Source organism: Sesamum indicum, linkage group LG11 (genome assembly GCF_000512975.1).
Source record: "Sesamum indicum cultivar Zhongzhi No. 13 linkage group LG11, S_indicum_v1.0, whole genome shotgun sequence".
Lineage (NCBI taxonomy): Eukaryota > Viridiplantae > Streptophyta > Magnoliopsida > Lamiales > Pedaliaceae > Sesamum > Sesamum indicum.
The window spans coordinates 13319753-13338473 of record NC_026155.1 but is presented as its reverse complement, the minus strand read 5'-3'; the positions used below and the strand labels follow the sequence as shown (position 1 = coordinate 13338473).

The window sequence follows — 18721 nt, the reverse complement described above, 5'->3', positions numbered from 1 at the left end:
TCATACCATCATACAGCAATTGTCGATCACAACTTCTTCATATACTATCTCTGGGTACTTTTCTGCAACCTCACGACAACACTGCAAGATGAAGGAGAAGTTTAACTTTAATTGGATGAAAATGCTCAAATAAAGAGCAAATGACAGTATATGCATAGAGGAATACCTTAAGGAAAAGACCATCAGTTTTCTGCATGATATTTGCTTTGTGTATTGCAGATACTCTTTCTCGTCCATGGGCCTTAGCATAGTGAAAGGCATACTCTGCAACTCTAAGACTTGCTTGACGTGTAATGATCTTGAGACTTTCAACAACACCCCTCACCACCTAGAGAAATAAAAGGGACTCGATCAAATTCGCAACAAAAGAGGCCTTAATGATGACATGCATACCTTTTGCATGACTTACTTGATGTTCAAGTCCACTATATTCCCCTTCTGTGTTTTCACGAATGGTGATGAGATCTACATCATCATATTTAGTTTTGTATCCTGGTAAGCTGTAACAAGGTCTAACATTGGCATAAAGATTGAGCTCCTTCCTCAAAGTGAGGTTAAGAGAACGATGACCTTTCCCAATTGGTGTAGCCATGGGTCCTTTCAGACCTACTTTGTTTCTTCTGACAGATTCTAGGCTTTCCCATGTTAGAAAACTCTGGGTTCTAGGATCTACTTCCTTCCCAACAAAGTGTTCTTCCCATTCAATTGGCACATCAGCAGCTCTAAATACCTAGATTGTATCAAATATAAGAACTTGTTACTTCAAAAACTTCATTTGTCAAGAAAATCTTCAGCGAGACAGAAAGCCAGAACAATGAGCACCACTTTAATTGTCTCAAAAGACCATGCTAATATGAAGCCATCTACTACTTCCAAACACCTACATTGACTACAGAAAAAGAGGATAACTTGTCATTGTATATATAGCTCTCACACTTTTACGCTTTTGTGTGGCCAGTTCCAACATAACCTATACAGGAAGAAATTCTCTTGTCTTGTAATAGTCAGCTCCACTCTGCTTACAATGTTCAATTTTCGGCTTAGAATATGCTTTGCACATTATAAGCAATTAACATAGCATCATCAAGCAAAACAGTGTGTATTTATGTCATGGTAAACTGACAGAATTATTGGTAATATATAAACCATCTCTGAGGGGATCAACTACTCCCTCGTTTCAGTGTTTTCTCAGCCAACCAATTACATCAGAAGCATTCACCTTTGTCATCATTCAAAGACGGAGGGTTAAACCAGCTACAAAGGACAGAAGCAAATTGAAGAACAGAAACACACAGTTTTTCCAGTCCTTATCCATCCGTCACCAATTAATTGATCATCAACAAGAAGCTACATAGAACCACGACAGAAACAAATCATCTAAACTGAAATAAATTCATGACTTGATAACTCTGTTACTAGCATTTCCAAGAGCCCAAAGTCACGTAATTTCATCGCGCACATCAATTCAACCAAAACATAAATAAAAATGCATTGGAATACATATCTATCTATCTATATATATATATATATACATACATATATAGAATTGACTACGGAGCCTATTCTCGTACCTGTTTGACAGATTCAGCGATCTCAGGGCCGATTCCGTCTCCGGGGAAGAGAGTGGCGCGTATGAGATTGGAGCCGGACGCGGGCGATGAGAAGCAACGATCGAAGAAGCGAGGGTACCTGGAGGAGGAGATTCCATTGGTCCGGCTATGAACGATTCGTCTAACGATTTGCAACGCCATTTAACACCGATTCTTTAAATCTTCAAAAGTTGTACGAGTTTGATTGAATTATTGCTTTAAGTAGACAGTTGATGGTGTTTTTACGTCGCCTTCTGAGCAATTGAGAGGGAAAAGTCAGCGGCTTTATTATGACCAGTAGGGGCGGCCCACGTGTCCAGTTCACGGGCAGTCATGTCCTTTTACTTCTACCGAAGAACATAATCAATAATGTTTTTTGTAAAAAAAATACGTTGGGGCCTTAAAGTCACGGCCTGGATGGAAAATTGGGCTGAAATGCTTGATCAGGCCCAGATTAACTTTTGGTCTTTAATTGGGCCTACAATGTTTAAATTAGAGTTAGATAATTTCAAAGGTTAAACATGTTCTGTAGAGCAATTCAACGATAAGGACGACATGCACTGAACGTACGAGATTTGTTCTGTATGGTCATTAAATGTTGGAATTAGGTGAGTTTAAAGAACTCTAAAGATCCAGTTCATTAAAGAGAGAAATGATCTTTTCTGGAATTGATGTTAATTTCATATAGTCAATACTTATGAACCCTCATCATTGTTCCATATACGGTACGGAAATTTTAATTTAAATAAAGTTTGATTAGACGTAAATTAATTTTATAACAAGTACAATATATTTGTTGTGTAATTAGTGTAGAATTTAGAAAAATTAACTAATTCCATGATAAATATATTACACTTGCTCCATGATTGATTTATTTCGAACGAATTATCAACTTATAGAAAAGGAAATTATGTACGCTAAAGCTAAAATGCCCGAGAATTTCAGCAATCTCTACATATTATTTCACCTTGGATGGATGGGAAAGCAGCAATATTACATCAAGGAAGATAACATACAACAAAGGCCTTAAGTACCATAAACACAAATGAAAAACATAAATAGTTGTTGAACTAACAGATTGGAAGTGGTGCACCGTTCCAACCATCAAGGCATTTCAACAATGGATCAACAATTAGCCCCTTGCTCAATGCTGTGAACACCTTGTCGCACTCCTCGCCCGGAGACGTCACCTTTTCTCCTGTCAAGAAGTTGGTCCCCAGTTCCTCTCTAATGAACTTGTACAATGGGTACGATCTGCATTCTGTGATACGGTTAGCGATTGCTGGATTTCCACTCTCCAGGGCGATTCTTGCACTCTCAACTTCTTTAGGCAAGAGGGCCTTGAGTTCGTCCTCAAAAGCTTCAATCTTTTGGAATATTGACGTGCTCAAGCTCTTCTCACCGTCACCGTTTTTCAGTGCATGATCCACCAAGACTTGCCTCAGTTTCTGCATCAACGGGTAGGTTGCGCTGCAAGGATCATCAATGTATGCAAAAACGTATTCGCGGTCCACTACACGGAGCAAATCCTTCTCGCAGAATCTTGATGGATGAAGCTCCCCATTGACACCCATTGTTAGAGTTCTCTTAGCCACTTGGCTGACAGTATTCTTGACTGCAAGTCTCAGGTTCTCTTCCAAGTGCCTCAAATCAATGGCCTGGCACAGTGCAATCAGGTAGGTGGACGACATGAGCTTCAGGATATCCAAAGCCTCAATTGTTTTTCTCGAAGAGATCAGACCCAACGAGTTTACATCTTGATTGTGCTGCTCGGCACTTTGGACATGGTTCGTTACAGGATTTGCCAAGAACTGGAGTTCCGAACAGTATGAAGCCATGGCAATTTCAGCGCCCTTGAAGCCATAGTCCAAGCTTGGATCCCTCCCTCCAGAAAGGTTTGATGGCAACCCATTGTTGTAGAAATCATTTACCAGTTCAGAAAATTGGGCAAACATCAACTTTCCAATAGATGCGATCGCCAGTCTTGCGTTGTCCATCGACACACCAATCGGTGTCCCCTGGAAGTTGCCACCATGCAGCGCCTTGTTCCTCGATACATCAATCAAGGGGTTGTCGTTCACCGAGTTAATCTCCCTCTCGATCATCTTAGTTGCGGTGCGGATGACTTCAATTTGAGGTCCGAGCCACTGGGGCGATGTTCGAAGAGCATATCTATCTTGCTTCGGTTTCTGCAACGGATCCATCTCATGCAACTTCTGAGCAGCCTTCACATACGAGCTGCCATCAAGAATGTGTTCCATTATAGCAGCAGCCTCGATTTGACCCGGATGGTGCTTCAACTTGTGCGTCAAGTGATCGGTGAACTCAGGCTTTCCATTCATAACTTCAGCAAAAACAGCAGACATAACTTCAGACAACACAGCAAGAACGTTGGCCTCATAAAGTGCAATGGAGGCCAACCCAGAGCCAACAGCTGTGCCATTGACAAGCGCAAGGCCTTCCTTAGGCTGCAGCTCGAAGAATCCTCCATGGACACCGGCAAGCTTGAAGGCTTCATCGGCGTTAAGGGCTTCGCCATTGGGTCCGACGGCCTTGGAGTTGGGGCGGCCAGTCAATAGCCCGGCAATGTAGGATAAGGGGACGAGGTCGCCGGAGGCGGTGATGGTGCCACGAAGCGGCAAGCATGGGGTGATGTTGTGGTTAAGGAATTTGGTGATTGCTTCCAAGATCTCAAACCGGATGCCGGAGTATCCTTGGAGGAGGGTGTTGATCCTAACGAGCATTGCTGCTCTTGTCGCTGAGTGGGGCAGAGTGTGGCAAGATTCGGTCGCGTTCCCGAAGATTCCAGCATTCAAGAACCTGTTACAGTTACTTTTCGTTATCAGACAAATTTATTTGAAGCGGTTGTTAAGGTAAATTCTCCTGTTGTAATAGTAGTTGAATTATACCCCTTCTGTCCAGAAAGTATGAACTCATTTCAATTTGTCCCAAATTGTTTGTCTTTACTTAAGAAACTAACAAATAATCAATCTGGTAGTCGTCTACGCCTCTCTTTAAATATAAATTTATCAAATATATATAGTTATAAGAGACACCGTACTCGGGTGGCTCCACACAGTTTCCTAAAAGATTTTTCAAACAGTTGTTATCCAAATAAAAGTTGCTTCCAAGTTCGGAAATTTAGCCAACCCCTCACCGGTTGAATCTTTTATTGTAATTATTATTATTATTTTATCAAATTTCATATACATATATAACATGAATTGCAATATAATAAAGCTTACCACCAACCACCCATATTCTCACCCTAAATAATTTCGGTATTAATTTAAAGTCGTATGTCCTATATAAAAACCGTGTCAATTTCTTGCAGATTTACTGCACCCACCCTCCGATTTAGATGAGATTTATAAACAAAAACACAGCTCAAGCTGAAGGCTACACATCTTTCTGTTTTTTTTCAAGAAATGGAGATGGAGAAAGGAATGTGGTTAATTAGTATACCTGATGAGCTCCTTCTGGAGCGCACCACCTTGCTTGGTCCTTCGGTGCGATGTGGCGCCAAAACCAGTTGTCACTCCGTAGCTGTCTGTCCCTTTGTTCATGCTCTCCATCACCCAATCACTGCTGGCCTTCACGCCGCCCCTCGCCGCCTCAGCCAGCTCCACCGCCACCCCATTATCCCTGGCCGCGATTGCCGCCACCTGGGATATAGTCAGCGTCTCTCCTCCGAGCTTCACCACCGGCTTCCTGAACTCCGCCACCATCTTCTTCACCTCATCCAGGTGGCTCCCCTTGAGCGCCTCCGCCGCCACCCCCCAGTTCAGTGGATCTTTCTGCTGCACGCAGAAGCCGTTTGAGTGGTGATCATTTTCCAGGGAAGGTGCCATTGGTGAAGCTGGAGCACCCTAACAAACAAACACACAAGATCAGCAGAGATCGAGGAGTTTGATGAGTTCTTCTCTTCGTGTCTCTGTGGGGGGGTGTGTGTTTTTATAGAGGAACTTGTTGAAATGTGGTTAGTAAGATATGTGGCTTTAAATAGAGTTGGGGTGGTAATGTGTTACGTATATGGATTTTGGTAGGTGGGCTTTGGCAATAAGGAGTTGGGGTGGCAGACAGGTCAACATGAGGAGTTGGTTGAGGATGGATCTTGGCCGTCCATTGGGTTTATTCAAGGGTTCGGATTTGCTAATTGTGGGTTTGGGATTTGTAAGATGGACTTTTCCTTTCACATTTCGTGTCCGAAAGTTCGTGTGGTGGGTGGGAACTAGATTCCTACAACTTGGATTATTATTTCATCTCAATTAATTTGGTATTTTAATTTTTTATTACACATTAAACATATAATTTCAATATTTAAAATATCTTCGTGAAACTTACTTTAGATTAATTATATACACGTCTCAATTAATTTGATATTTTAATTTTTTATTACACGTTAAACATATAATTTCAATATTTAAAATATCTTCGTGAAACTTACTTTATATTAATTATATACACGTCTCAATTAATTTGATATTTTAATTTTTCATTACACGTTAAACATATAATTTCAATATTTAAAATATCTTCGTGAAACTTACTTTAGATTAATTATATACACGTATACGCACTATAAATTAAGATATTAAAATACAACATAAATTTAAAATAAAATATTTGAAAAAAGATTGCCGATTAGATTGAACGTGACCATATCTAGTGCAGCCAAGTCAATATCATCTAACAACTGCTAAACTTTAAGAGAAAATCTATGAAATCTGCCAATAATTTCTGGGGAGAGTGATGGAAACTAATCAATTTAAAAATTCTTACTCGACTCAAATAAATCATAAAATAAGTGTATCATATTTTATTATGTGATTAGTCACTTTCTCTAAACTGTACACCAACCACACAACAAGTCCATTGCACTTGTCATATAATTGATTCAAATTCGACCGAACCTATTCTGGATTAAAATTTCCCCTAATCAACAGGATGATTCCTCTTTTGTTTTTCTTTAAAAAAAAATCATGTATTCATCTAAATTCGAATGCAATATCTTTGAAGGTTTTTAATTTTTTTTTATACACTCGTCACGTTCCAACTGAAAATCTCTTATGGTTTTGAATTTGGTTAAGTGGGCTGACAGCTAAAGACTTAATCATGATTAGTGGGATGGTGATATTAGTATAATTCCACTTGGAAGAGTTGTTGAGCATATACTTTACCTAATAATCATAATCATTAATGCAATTAGGGTTACCTAATTAGGGATGAGAGTTGTGAAGATGAGTGCCAGCAATGATCCCACATACAGAATTGTTTCTAAGAAAATTAACAATCCTAACCTTTGTAATTTTCAACCATGGCTGGTAATTGCTGGAATCATGGCAACCATCACTAATGTTATTGACGCCGTAAGCAACAACATGGTAATAATATGCCGTATCCCAGATATAAGATATGTCCCCAATTAAGTGAAAAACATGAGATAAATGAATGAAAATTAAATTATATAGAATAATGTTTTTTTTAAAAAAAAAAAAAATCGAGTGGAAGGATCATGGAAATGACCGAATTGGAGTTCTTTTGACTAACAAGTCCAAGACTACAATGCGCGTCAATGGAGTCGGATGTGATCGTGTCCCCCCACTGATAATCTCCGCGTAATTTTGTGGCAATTGCCCACTAAAAACTTCATATTTGCTTGCTACTTTATAAGCATTGGGAATTTTGTATACTACTTACATCTATATATATATATATATATTTCATTCTACTCAGTTTAATATTAAATAAAATTATCACTTACAATGACGTATTCATTTTATTTTTAATTTAATATTGATCAGACGCACCATCTTATATTTTAGTCATACGATGCACGCTTAATACAACGATTTACAGTCGTTTACGTCATCTTGATGTATCTAGTTTAAGTGGACTGGAACTGTAAATACTCTAACACTTGGTCAGGTGTACAATATTGTTTGCACGTTTATTGCACTAGTTTTCTACTCAAGCCAACTTTATTAATTTACGTATTTGAGAGTTATAATTCTATTGAGATTTATCGAATATATTTTAAACTTTATTTGTATTTTATAGGATCAGAAGATAGTTGAAACGATCAGAGACTCGTAAACAATCTTCGCCAGGAAAGCTCCATAGACCAAACTCAAGATCAATATAAATTGCTCCTTTTGCATAAATGATTCTATTATGAAAAATAATTGTATTAGAGGGGCATTTCGTGATTTTCAGCCAAAAGATACGAGGCAAATTTGCAATTTCCCATTGTTTAGGGGGTCGGTCGTGAATTCCGGGCGAAATTATTTATCTACCGGCCGTGAATACGACAAAAGGTCCACCCCACCTTCTGGTGGTCACGTGCTGTGTGGGCTGGCCCTGTTCCGCACCATTTCCATTGATCATCTCATTCTCATCTAAGAAAATTGGTGGAAACACCCCTGTTTCTGGACGGTATTGACGATATATAGGAAAGGTCCTCCGCTTTTCCTCCATTGAAATCGTGTTTTCTCATCGTCGTTTGTGTTACACGTGACTTGATATTTTCATGATTAGAGCTTGTCTTACTATGTCTATGTAGCTCGTAAATTTTGATTTGACTCGAAATTTTCAATCATTTGAAATTGATCTAACCATAATTTAAAATACGATCTGAGTAATTATTTTGAACTAAATTAATAATGCTTGATCCGCACATAAAAATCATTAGGTTATACGAAATGGACCTCAATCAGGGTTCGGAGTTATAGGTCATGTTACACAATACGATCTTGCTAGAGCTCAATCTTATAGTACTAATTGCAAACTTGTAAAATGGATCCAATATATTTATACCTATATATGTGTCAAAATTCGTATGGGCCAAGTCCGACTGTTGGATAAGTGAAAAATCAATAACTACTTTATCAGGTCATCGCGTCAGATTACTAAAAAATACATGAATCTTGAAAGTATTTGGATATTTTCTTATTCTTTGAACTCATTTTGGTCTTGGAGTGCATTTCCCATATCGAATTCCACCTTTTGGCTCTCTCTGTATCGGATAGTTATGCAGACTGCACTGCACTAATCATTTATTCTGATTAGTGACTAGTTGCATATGAGGTTCGGGTCAAACACAACACCCAACATTCAAATCCAAAATTTGTATCTTAAAATTGATTGAATTAAATATATAACATGAATGCATGTTTTCCATGTAACTTACTCATTCTCCCTTAATATACATATGCGTCATCATGTTTTAATAACTCTAAAAGTAATTAATACGGACGAAATGCATAGTACTATAAAAACTCTGAAGCTAATCCATCTTAATTGCAGTTGTTTAATTGGTTGTTAGAGAAGATTAGAGGAAGGAGGTCCACCTAATCCTGAGGTGGTTGGTGGATAAGCCCTTTTTTCCAAATGCCAAACACAACCACTTCAGAAACTGGTCAACTTGCTCTATCATTTAAGTATTAATGGGTAAATCCTAATGGGCAACCAAACAAATCCTTGACTGCCTTGGAATATGATGCGTGACGTAACGTTACATTAAGACCAACGATCACAAATCAATTATTTCGTTCAAACTTTTTTAACAAAATAAAATTGAAATTTCACAATGTGTTATTATTGCTGTAGTATAAATAGTTGATGGATGACGCCTTATTGTAACTCATAAAAAATGAATTTACTAGAAACCAATCTCAATCTTTTTCCAGCCTGTAAATTGGTTATGACTCTAGATTTTCGGAGATGGAACAAAAATGTGAGTTAATTGACTATACATTTATTACATTTCGGATTTCATAAAACTCTAATTTGAGCGAAGAAGTGGTGAATTTATGTTGAATGTGTAGAAGGAGGTGGTAAATAAAGGCGTGGGACATACTTTCACGGGTCTCATCGTAAGCATCTCTACCTTGGCCAACGACCCTCTCCTGACTCGGGACGAACTTATACCCTGAAACAACCACCCATATCTATCTACAATCAGCAATCCAGTAGTCTTCCTCCCAATCACTGGGGTAGCTTGCTGGTTGCCTATAAATAACAAAACCCCACCCCCGCCCATTATTTGCACATGAAAAATTCAAACACACACTCACTCACTTCAATCCTACTGCTTTAAATTACTTTTCTTCATTCTCATACTGCTTTAACCATCAAACTGTCAGTACTTGTTTTTGCTGGTCGCTAAAGTCTAGAGCTTGCAAAATCACTCATCCATAAATTGCTTTATCAATTAATGACCATATCATATATACATAGAGACCCACTACTCAACAAACAACAGTAATTATGGAAGTAGTACAGAAATAACCCACACATCTACTTGTCTGGAGGAGGAGCTGCAACTGAAAGTGGAGGTCCATAGAAGTGAGGAAGAGTGTGTCTGGCGGTTTCCTCTCGGCCTCGGGCCCTACCCAGCAGATAACATGCAATTGCCGTAATCAAGAAGAAGAGGATTACTGGTAATGACACCACCACCACGTACTCCATTCTCCTAATGCCACAACTTTTTCCTTACTGATTTTGGGTCTTGCCCAATTCACCAACTTCTCTCACTGCGACTGCCACTTGTAGAGATCATAAGCGTCCATAGACGAAGAAATAAACCTGAAATAACAATACCATTCATACAACTAAACGTTTCCTGCTTTGAAGGATATGAAATTATGATGTTACTTTTTGCATTTAAAGGGTGAATAATAAGCAAGTAATTAAGTTAAAGAGTAGGGTTTGCTTAACCTTCTTCTTGATTTTTGCTGTTTTGGGGTTTCAAATCAATTCAGTAACTGGATACCATATTATCCCAAAACAAAAACCTCAATAATTCTTATCTGTTTATAACACCAAAAGACAGAGAGAGAGACGCAGCATTCCATTTCCAAAGAGATTGAAAGAGGGAAATATAAATAAATTTCAAGTGGAAGAACACTTACCTCAGAGGAGGATCAAGCTCAAAACCTCGTACTGGAATTTTTCTACTCCGCAAACTTAAAAAGTGAGATTGGAGAGAGAGAGAGAAACAAGTAAGTGAGGGTGAATTAATAATCATGGAGAAATTTCTCTTCCTTAGTTTCCTTTTCCGCAATTCTTAAAACAATGAGATAATACGTCAGGTCAGGTGGATAAAGATCAAAAACAGGCAAGTTGAAATTTCTCATTTTAGGAAGAAATTCATCGAAAATAATTTAAAATTTTAAATCATATAAAAATGAGTTGCAGGGCAGGGCGTCTTGTATTGCGTCACCAAACTCGGTTACTTATCACAACTCCAGAAATATCAGGTTGCCTCACCATATGCTTTCTTTACTTTTGTTTCTATTCTCATTTTTTTTTTTATTTTCAATAATTTTAAACAAATTATTTTGTTTTTCTATTGAATTTTATCTGAGAAATGAAAATATGAAATATAATCTCATATTCTTTAAGTAGTATAAAATTAAAAATGGACTTGTGAAAATAAAACCAAAATGTGTGTCTGTGTTTCTCCTTTAGTACTCCCTTCCCATTATCATCTTTGGTGAATAAATGCAGAGAATCCTTTTCCAATGGATGAAATTGTAAACCAAACTTCCTAGATAGAAACATTAGCGTCATAGATGGAGCGCTGAGGAGAACTTAGGTTCAACAGTAGAGAAGAGAACCACATGAGAAACTGGGAGTGTCTCCTCTCTCCGCCTCCCTCTAAGATGTTCACTTCAAGCCCAAGTTTAACTATTTCAGTTCAGAGCCACGATGATAAAGGGGATTACCACCTCAAACTCAAAGCAGCGATTCTCTAGCAAAACTTAACTACTACACCAGTTAATCTAGAGTGAGTGACATCTTGTCCCTTGTAAATTACACTAGGATAACACACTCCACTTGCAATACAAATATATATTTCCACCTTTCTTCCACCTGATGAGTTAGTTACACCAGTACACTTTTATCCTATTGTATACACCACAGAAGTACAAGGGAAGACTATAAGAGCAGCAAAAGATTTAATACACAAGGGAGGGGGAATGGGCCATGGAAGTTTCACGGCCAGCAGCGTTCATCTTTCCTCAGTGGTTCTCCACACCCAATTAATCCTCCTCCCAGCACCTATGAACCGAAAACATGGACTACGAGCCCTGGGGAGATGGTAATCCCATCTTGCGCAGTCCATGTGCGACTTCCTGAGACCCGACTGGTTTATTTGACAAACGGCGTTTGTATCGTTTGAGGACGGATGCCAAATTTTCTTTTCCTCTAGGGAAAGCCACATCACCGGCAGCAGTGCCTGTTCGACCCTTCCGGCAAGATATAGCCATTTCGACATCTTTGATTATGTCTAGCAGCATCAGTGAAGTTGTTAATCTGCCCCGGCCCAGTTTTGAAGGTGGCGGCAAGCTGTCATTTGAAATAGGCGGGCTCGACTTTTGCTGGTATCCGACAGGTAGCTGAAGGCAGAAGCAGGGAGCCTTCGGCGACCGAGGCTCTGAAAAAGCCAGATCGATAATCCCCTACAGAAGAAAATATATATTTGAGAAGGAGGAAGACAACACCCCAGCAGGAACACAAGTTTGATAGGTAAATGGTTATACATTGGAAAGTGCCATAACTCAATTTATCAGGGGCTCTTCTAGTACAAGAGTCTAACATATCTTGCACCTAGAAATGTCCACCGTATTGACAGAGTATCATTTTTTTCCCCTTCAGTGGAGAAGAAATTGAGGAAAAAACAACTGCACTAACAGCCTTACTCCTTTAATAGTATTTAAGTGAAAAAAATGAGAACATAGAAGGTTCCAAGAGAGAGACAGGAACAATAATCTTTTACCTGAAGACGATTGAGTACATAGGTGTATTTCCCCCAAAGTTCTGGCCTGCTTTCCATGAGGGAAAGTTCAAGGATCCTGTGGATACACCAAACTCCAAAGCTTATAATTAGATCTACTCGCCAAACACATCCATCTCCACAATTAGGAACTGACATAAACTTTGACTGGTCTGTTTCATCAATTTTTATAGCAGAACTAAGCTTTCTGTCTACAGTCCTAGTTTCAGCTTCATAGAGAAATCTCTCCCTTGCAGCTACACGATCAATAAGGTCTTCATCAGCCCCATCATTCTGTCTGAACAACCAGTCAGATCCCTCCAGCTTCAGAAGTTTCACAATACAACTTCTGAAACTTTGTAGAAGCTTCGCTTCCATATCCATAATTGATGCATTTTCTTGTACTTTGGAAGGAGATTTATCAGCCACGCCAAACTGTTCATAAGGCTGCTTAGACCACAGTGAACCAGCACCTGAGCTAGAAGCGAATTGCAATGAGAAAGCATCTCTACAAACCTTTGAAGGAGAAAGTTGATTAAATCCTAAAGCAGAACTAGCCCATGAAGAAGCACTTGAACATGTCTGCTCCCGTGCTGGACGGTAAATGGACTGCCCATAACCCATAGAATTATCCCACTGAGACCTTCTATCAGATGATGAATCCCGGTTGGGGATATAAAGTCCTGATATGTCCGGCAAGCTGTAAAATTTCTTGACATTGGGTGGGTTATTACTGTAATCCATTGGTTCAGGACTGCAAAGGTCTTGAGAAGGTCTTTCAGATTTCAATGAACTGTTTCGCGAAACAGGTACGTTATGAAAACCCGGAGGCTTCAGCGTGCGTAATCCATTCTGTGGCTTCAGCCCCATTGGCCGACTATATGAATCTATGGAGTTTGGTTTGATCGAGGGAGTTGAGGTTTGCGTTGATAACTCCAATTGACCTTTTTGATAATCCGGACTTCTCTCGCTAGCCATCCGACCCAGATATGAAGCTAAATCATAACCATGAATAGTGGCCGGCTGTTGATCATGGCAATCAGTAGATGACGGAATATGCACGCTACGATAGCGCCTCTCACCAGAGTCAAGGGCATTATAACTGGAATTTTGCGCATATGCATCTAACAGTTGCATATGGTTAGACCACATTGATGAGCCTTGCTGAACCCCAAGAGGTGATCCAATATTACTCTGTCCAATATGTGGCATAGAAGAATGGTAAAAGCTAGAAGTTCTTAAAAGTTCAGATCCTCTTCCACTGGTAGAAGGGAAATATCCAGTAGATTCCTTATTAATGCTTTCCAATTTAACAGATGCAAAGGAAGACTTCGAGTCTACCCTAGAATCCACCCCCAGTAAAACATCAAGTTTCTTAGCTTTGGCTTCATGTGTTGCTTGACCATGGAAATCAAACATCTGGCCCCAGAACTCATCAAGAACTGCAGTCAATTGGCGCCTTGCGGCACGGCCTAATCCTGCTAATCTTGAAAGACTTCCTGCACCACTTCCTACATCATCAATTTTTCCACTAACACTTCTAAATGATCCCGGACCCTCGGAAGTCAAAGACTGGATGCTCTCAGAAACATCTCTAGTTGATTCTTCAGGCTCCCAAGGATCTCCCTCATCGTCCTTCTCATTCTGCACATCTCCCTCAATTTTCAAAGTCTTTTCCACCATGTCTTTTGATTCAGTGCTCACGTTGATGTCATCCAGCGATTCACTTTTATCACCATCTCCAGATTCAGGCAAGACAATTTCTGAAATGATTGCAGATGCCTCATGATTGACCATAGCAGGCTCTGAGGATTTGATCTCAGATTTATTCTCCTGAAGTGCAGTCAAATCGAGATTGATCTCCGAATCCACATGCGCTTCAGGAAAACTCAGATCAGGTGTGGGAATCGATAAATCCTGATGGTTTCCAAAGGATTTCTCCAACGATGATACAGGTTCCTGCTTTTCCATAGACTTTTCTAGTTGGTGTTGGATCTCACCAATTTCCGATGGGTCTCTCTCCACAGATGACTCAATCATACTGGCTTTGTTGTCCCACTTCAATGTCTGTTTATCTAGCCCAGAACTTGCAGACTTCAGCGGAGTGGTTGCCAGCCAAAGCATCAGACACAGGGAGGCAAAAGCAGCTATCAGAAGAATATGATACGAAACAGGCATACTATCCCCGATGTTTAAACTAGTAACCCATTCACTACTGCCAAATACCAATTCTATGAGAAACATGATATTTAGCCCCAGCATTGCAACAAAGGAGACTAAAGCTAGGAATTCCACCAGATGAGAAATTTTCTGGGCACCCATAATTAATCTGGAGGAAGCAACTTGAAATAAGGGGATAACAGAAGATGGCAGTAGAAGTGCAATCACGACCTGTGTAAAAATCAGGAGTTGAAATAAATCTCCTGCTCCTGAATTCCAAACACAAAAGAGCGCGAGAATGATGGCAATTATTCTGATTGCAGCACGATGAAGCCAACCAGCGATCTCCAGCTTGAAGAAATCATGGGCAAGTCTTGCTTGTCTTCCATGACTTGATGTTGCCACCAGTTGATTGGACAAAAATATAATGGATACTAAAGCAATTGAAGCTAATGAACTCCTAAATCCCTGCATCACCATTCAAAGGATTTAATTGTAACTGGAAGACACATAACTGCAGCATGGATAAAATCAAAATTTAGCATATCCAACACCCACCTGATCCAGCAATGACAATGCGTCCTGTAAAGTTAGTGAAATGAATCCACTACTGTAGAATACATTGGCCGCCAGGTTCATTAGCACACAGTTCACCATGAATATGCCACTAAAGACGAATAAAGTGGAGAAAAAATGGTCATGACACAATGCCGCTTTAGAAACAGTTGTTTGCCCCTGATCTTGCTGCAAAAGGATTGGAGGACAGTCAGCAGAGGTTGACAAGATTAGGGAAATAAGACTAACATAAGTTTACAAAGATGCAAGCGCGAGGACAGTATAGTAGATGCTCAAAGCATAGACTGTAACAAAGGTGATTGTGTGAGAGCATGCAACCTGTACAAGAGAAGAATGGAGGTAAAGGTTGTGGGGCATAATATTTGCTCCAAGGATACTCATCAGTGCATATGCATTTTCCCCAGTCAGCTTATTAAGCATTCCACCCACAGAGAGAGAGCTTTCAGGTTGACTTACTATAACTCCAGAGACATAAGATGCTAATATAAAGCAAACTAAGCTTATGGATATGATCTTTGCTCTGGTATTTTCCTGAAAGGAGCAGTGGATTGTTACTAACATATCTGAGAAGCAGAGCATATTGTAACTAAATGAAGCAGATAAACTTACAAGGAAGCTAGCGAGAAATGGAAATAGAACAGCATCAAAGCCAGTTAGAAAGACACAATTCCATAGGCTGATTCCAGAAACAGCATTAAGTCCATAAGCAGTGCCCAACACCTACCAGGAAAATTAATTCTACAATTAGAAAAACAGAATATATTGGAGAAGAAACAATTTGGTTTCCGGATGAGTAGAAGTTACCATTGTGAGATCTAAGATAACCATTGAGATCTCTGCCTGAATTCCTAAAAGTATGCATGTCAGATGATCATATTCCTCACTGCAAATCTATTGAATCATCAAGAACAATGAGTCACACTTTGCAAGAGTTATACAGCATAAGAGAGCCTCAAAACAGAGAACTGCACGGAAGTTTGATATGATAGAAAAATAAATGAAGAATTATAAGGTAGCACGGGATGATAGGAATGTGATTGATTCCTCTATCAGCTCATTGATGCTTATATAGGACGGGACACATAAACTCACAGCAATAACAATCATACTACTCAACATTACCAGCTAGAGAGTGAGCCGCCACAAACTTCCGAACAAGCAGAATATAATATAAGAATATATCTCAAGCGTTTCTTAAGTGTGCATTTGGCACGACGCATGATGAATATGAGTTTCAATGTTCAAAAGAACTAAATAACCCTATACATACCTAACCTCAATAAATTGATGCATATAACTTTGAAATTAGCCAATCAATTACATTGATCCCATAAGATTTGCACAAAACAAGTTTCAGCTCACTCTGATGGACCTCTCAGTTCATTTCCATTAGTTCAAATTAATCACAAGATGAGAAACAATCTGAAAAAAATTAATCTGAGGAAAAAAAAATGTTGAAGGAAAATAACCACCTGCGAAAGATCTTTTCCGGTTGCAATGGATACACGTGCAGACAGATACTGACACAAAATAGTTGCACAGTTTATAATAAGCACAAGTAAAACCAAATCAGAACCAAAACGAGCACCCCCTTCTACAGCTGCAGCCCACTTTCCAGGGTCTACATAGCTGACAGCAATCCAAAGTACCGGTCCAACGGCAGCAAGCACCCGTTGTCTAGTGGCTGGCGGATAATCCGTTATCAATGTCTCAGATTCCATTTGCTTTTTATACTCAAAAATAAAAGAAGAACAGCATTATCCTCTGACAATGGACACTTTCAAGCAGCTGCAAAATGTGTCAAAAATTACCCAGCTCAGTTACATTCTTCCTGACAAGTGACAACAAATTCCGCCTCAAAAAGGACCTGCTGTGGATTTAATCAGGAAGTCCTCTGAGTATCTGAGGAAAATCCAACAATATAACTTCATCGTCAAATGAGAAAACCAGTACACAACTGACCATGTGTTTTCATTCTTCCCAACTCCGGCGTTGTCTGATTAGTCATATGGCAATTGCTGACAATTCAGAACCTTAACACTCGTAATGCTCCAACCATAACCATTTCATGGCAATGCTTCATCCAGTTCATATTCACAGAGTTGGTACGCATCATTGGATCTTCTCATCGCTCGACCACGAGAGCAGCTTCCGATAAACTTCAACTTTTGCCCCTAGTATTACAAAGGTAAACAAAATCTCGCAATTCAATATACGCACTCCAAGAAGGTACAGTATGCAGAACAACTTCTCTGTGGAGCTGTAATTTGCCAATCCTGACCCAATAGCTGAACCACAGAGATAAGTACAATATCAGCAAACTGACAATCTCTAAAATTTAGAGCATCTTAACATGTCCAAGTGATACAGACAACGAAAAGCAACAGTTCTAGCAGTTTCCATACTCTTCAATATCCAATGTCGTCTAAGAAAAAGGTATATTAGTAAATACAATCATCTAACAGAAGAACCAGAACTCCCACCAGACATATCAGGAAACATGCAAATCCAAGACATTCACCATCAAAAGAATTCTTAATAGGTATGGGAACAACAACAAGAAATTTGCTATTGGAATACAATTTACAAACTCCTTAAACCTCAAGGATCATATGTAAGTGTGTGTTTTGTACATTGCTTCAAGCCCACAGAAGCAAACACTCCAACAAAAAGAAAAAAATAAAATAGAAATCTCCATGACCATTTATTCAGGAATTCCAAGTCAAACAGCTGATGGGAAAAAAATAAAATACCTAAATGGAAATAAACAACTTAATTAATGACAATTTGAAGCAGAATTAGGAAATTCAACAAAAAGCAACACCACAAAACTTCAAACCCAACAACAACCTCCACATCATGATCACTACCATCACAAAACCGCACAAATTACACAGACCCCCCCCGAAAGAAAACCCCTAATTCATCAAACAAACCCCTGAATCCGAAACCCTAGCACAGGCGCTGAATAATATACCATTCAATCAAAACCCCACAAATAATCACAACAATCATGCAGACACTTCACCACATCATCCAATGGATCTGACCAACACATAGAGAAGAAACTGTGAATCCTCACACATACAAAAGAAAACCAGTCAGCTAACGCATTACACACAAATTAACCACGTATCTTCGCGCAGAGATTGGAGGAAGGCAACCATATACCACTCCCACATGCTTCATTATCACAGAGACAGCCTAATTTCATTTACCTTTTCCGCGTCCCCCTCTGGTTGTGCGTGCTCAGAAGTTAGATCAAAGGCTCAGAAGAAAGCCACGCGTCTCTTGATATATAAATAATTATTAGTGAAGGAAGGAAAGAGAGAAGCAAAGTATGGGTAGAGAAAGAGATAGAGATAGAGATGGAGAAGAGTGTGAGCTGGGAGAGAGTGTGTGTGTAGAGAGAAAAACATTTATTATATGCAGAGTAGTACATGTATGTGTGTGCGAAGGTGAGGGGTTGGCTTCTTTTCTTTCCAAGATTTTTATTTTATTAAAAAGAAAAAGGAAAAAACCTTTGGAAAAAACGGTGACTGCCCAAGAAAAAGCTTCTTTAACTACACTTCACAAATGTTAGAAGACTAAAAGGTAAGAGAGAGAAATGACAGTT

General features: G+C 39.2%; 3 protein-coding genes and 1 long non-coding RNA gene across 9 annotated transcripts in view; all 4 read right to left on the bottom strand.

The window, feature by feature from the left end:
• LOC105174309 (3-isopropylmalate dehydrogenase, chloroplastic) overlaps positions 1-1828 on the bottom strand; it is a 2915-nt gene extending 1087 nt beyond the window's left edge. The window contains exons 1-4 of the mRNA XM_011096365.2: positions 1572-1828; positions 410-730; positions 167-328; positions 7-81 (exon numbers count right to left, since the gene is read on the bottom strand). Coding sequence (XP_011094667.1) covers positions 7-81; positions 167-328; positions 410-730; positions 1572-1751 — 738 coding nt within the window. The 5' untranslated portion in view covers positions 1752-1828. The remainder of the gene's footprint in view (positions 1-6; positions 82-166; positions 329-409; positions 731-1571) is intronic.
• LOC105174307 (phenylalanine ammonia-lyase) lies at positions 2529-5571 on the bottom strand. Its single transcript, XM_011096360.2, has 2 exons — positions 5055-5571; positions 2529-4409 (listed from the first exon to the last, which is right to left on the bottom strand). Exons 1-2 carry the CDS (start codon positions 5438-5440, stop codon positions 2660-2662), a joined length of 2136 nt encoding a protein of 711 aa, XP_011094662.1. The 5' UTR covers positions 5441-5571; the 3' UTR covers positions 2529-2659.
• LOC110012839 lies at positions 10090-10899 on the bottom strand. Its single transcript, XR_002288063.1, has 2 exons — positions 10502-10899; positions 10090-10175 (listed from the first exon to the last, which is right to left on the bottom strand). It is a non-coding gene; the product is annotated as an uncharacterized LOC110012839 (long non-coding RNA).
• Positions 11340-18535, bottom strand: LOC105174305 (ethylene-insensitive protein 2). 6 transcript variants are annotated; one of them, XM_011096359.2, is made up of 9 exons: positions 18324-18535; positions 17068-17393; positions 16578-16893; positions 15910-15996; positions 15715-15825; positions 15424-15636; positions 15088-15273; positions 12373-14997; positions 11340-12055 (listed from the first exon to the last, which is right to left on the bottom strand). In XM_011096359.2, the coding sequence occupies exons 3-9, from the start codon at positions 16824-16826 to the stop codon at positions 11675-11677; spliced, it is 3852 nt and encodes a 1283-aa protein (XP_011094661.1). In that variant the 5' UTR covers positions 16827-16893; positions 17068-17393; positions 18324-18535; the 3' UTR covers positions 11340-11674. The 6 variants fall into 6 exon arrangements, with proteins under 6 accessions (XP_011094661.1, XP_011094659.1, XP_011094660.1 ...); XM_011096357.2 differs by having other exon boundaries at positions 16578-16975; positions 18324-18534; XM_011096358.2 differs by having other exon boundaries at positions 16578-16972; positions 18324-18534.

Bases quoted from the DNA above. Each gene is read 5' to 3' on its own strand.
- LOC105174307 (XM_011096360.2), bottom strand. From the start codon at position 5,440: ATGGCACCTTCCCTGGAAAATGATCACCACTCAAACGGCTTCTGCGTG. The intron at 4,410-5,054 runs GTATACTAATTA...TAACTGTAACAG, and splicing joins CTCCAGAAGGAGCTCATCAG to GTTCTTGAATGCTGGAATCT.
- LOC105174305 (XM_011096359.2), bottom strand. From the start codon at position 16,826: ATGGAATCTGAGACATTGATAACGGATTATCCGCCAGCCACTAGACAA. The intron at 15,274-15,423 runs GTTGCATGCTCT...ATCCTTTTGCAG, and splicing joins TCCATTCTTCTCTTGTACAG to CAAGATCAGGGGCAAACAAC. The intron at 12,056-12,372 runs GTAAAAGATTAT...TTTCTTCTGTAG, and splicing joins ATGTACTCAATCGTCTTCAG to GGGATTATCGATCTGGCTTT.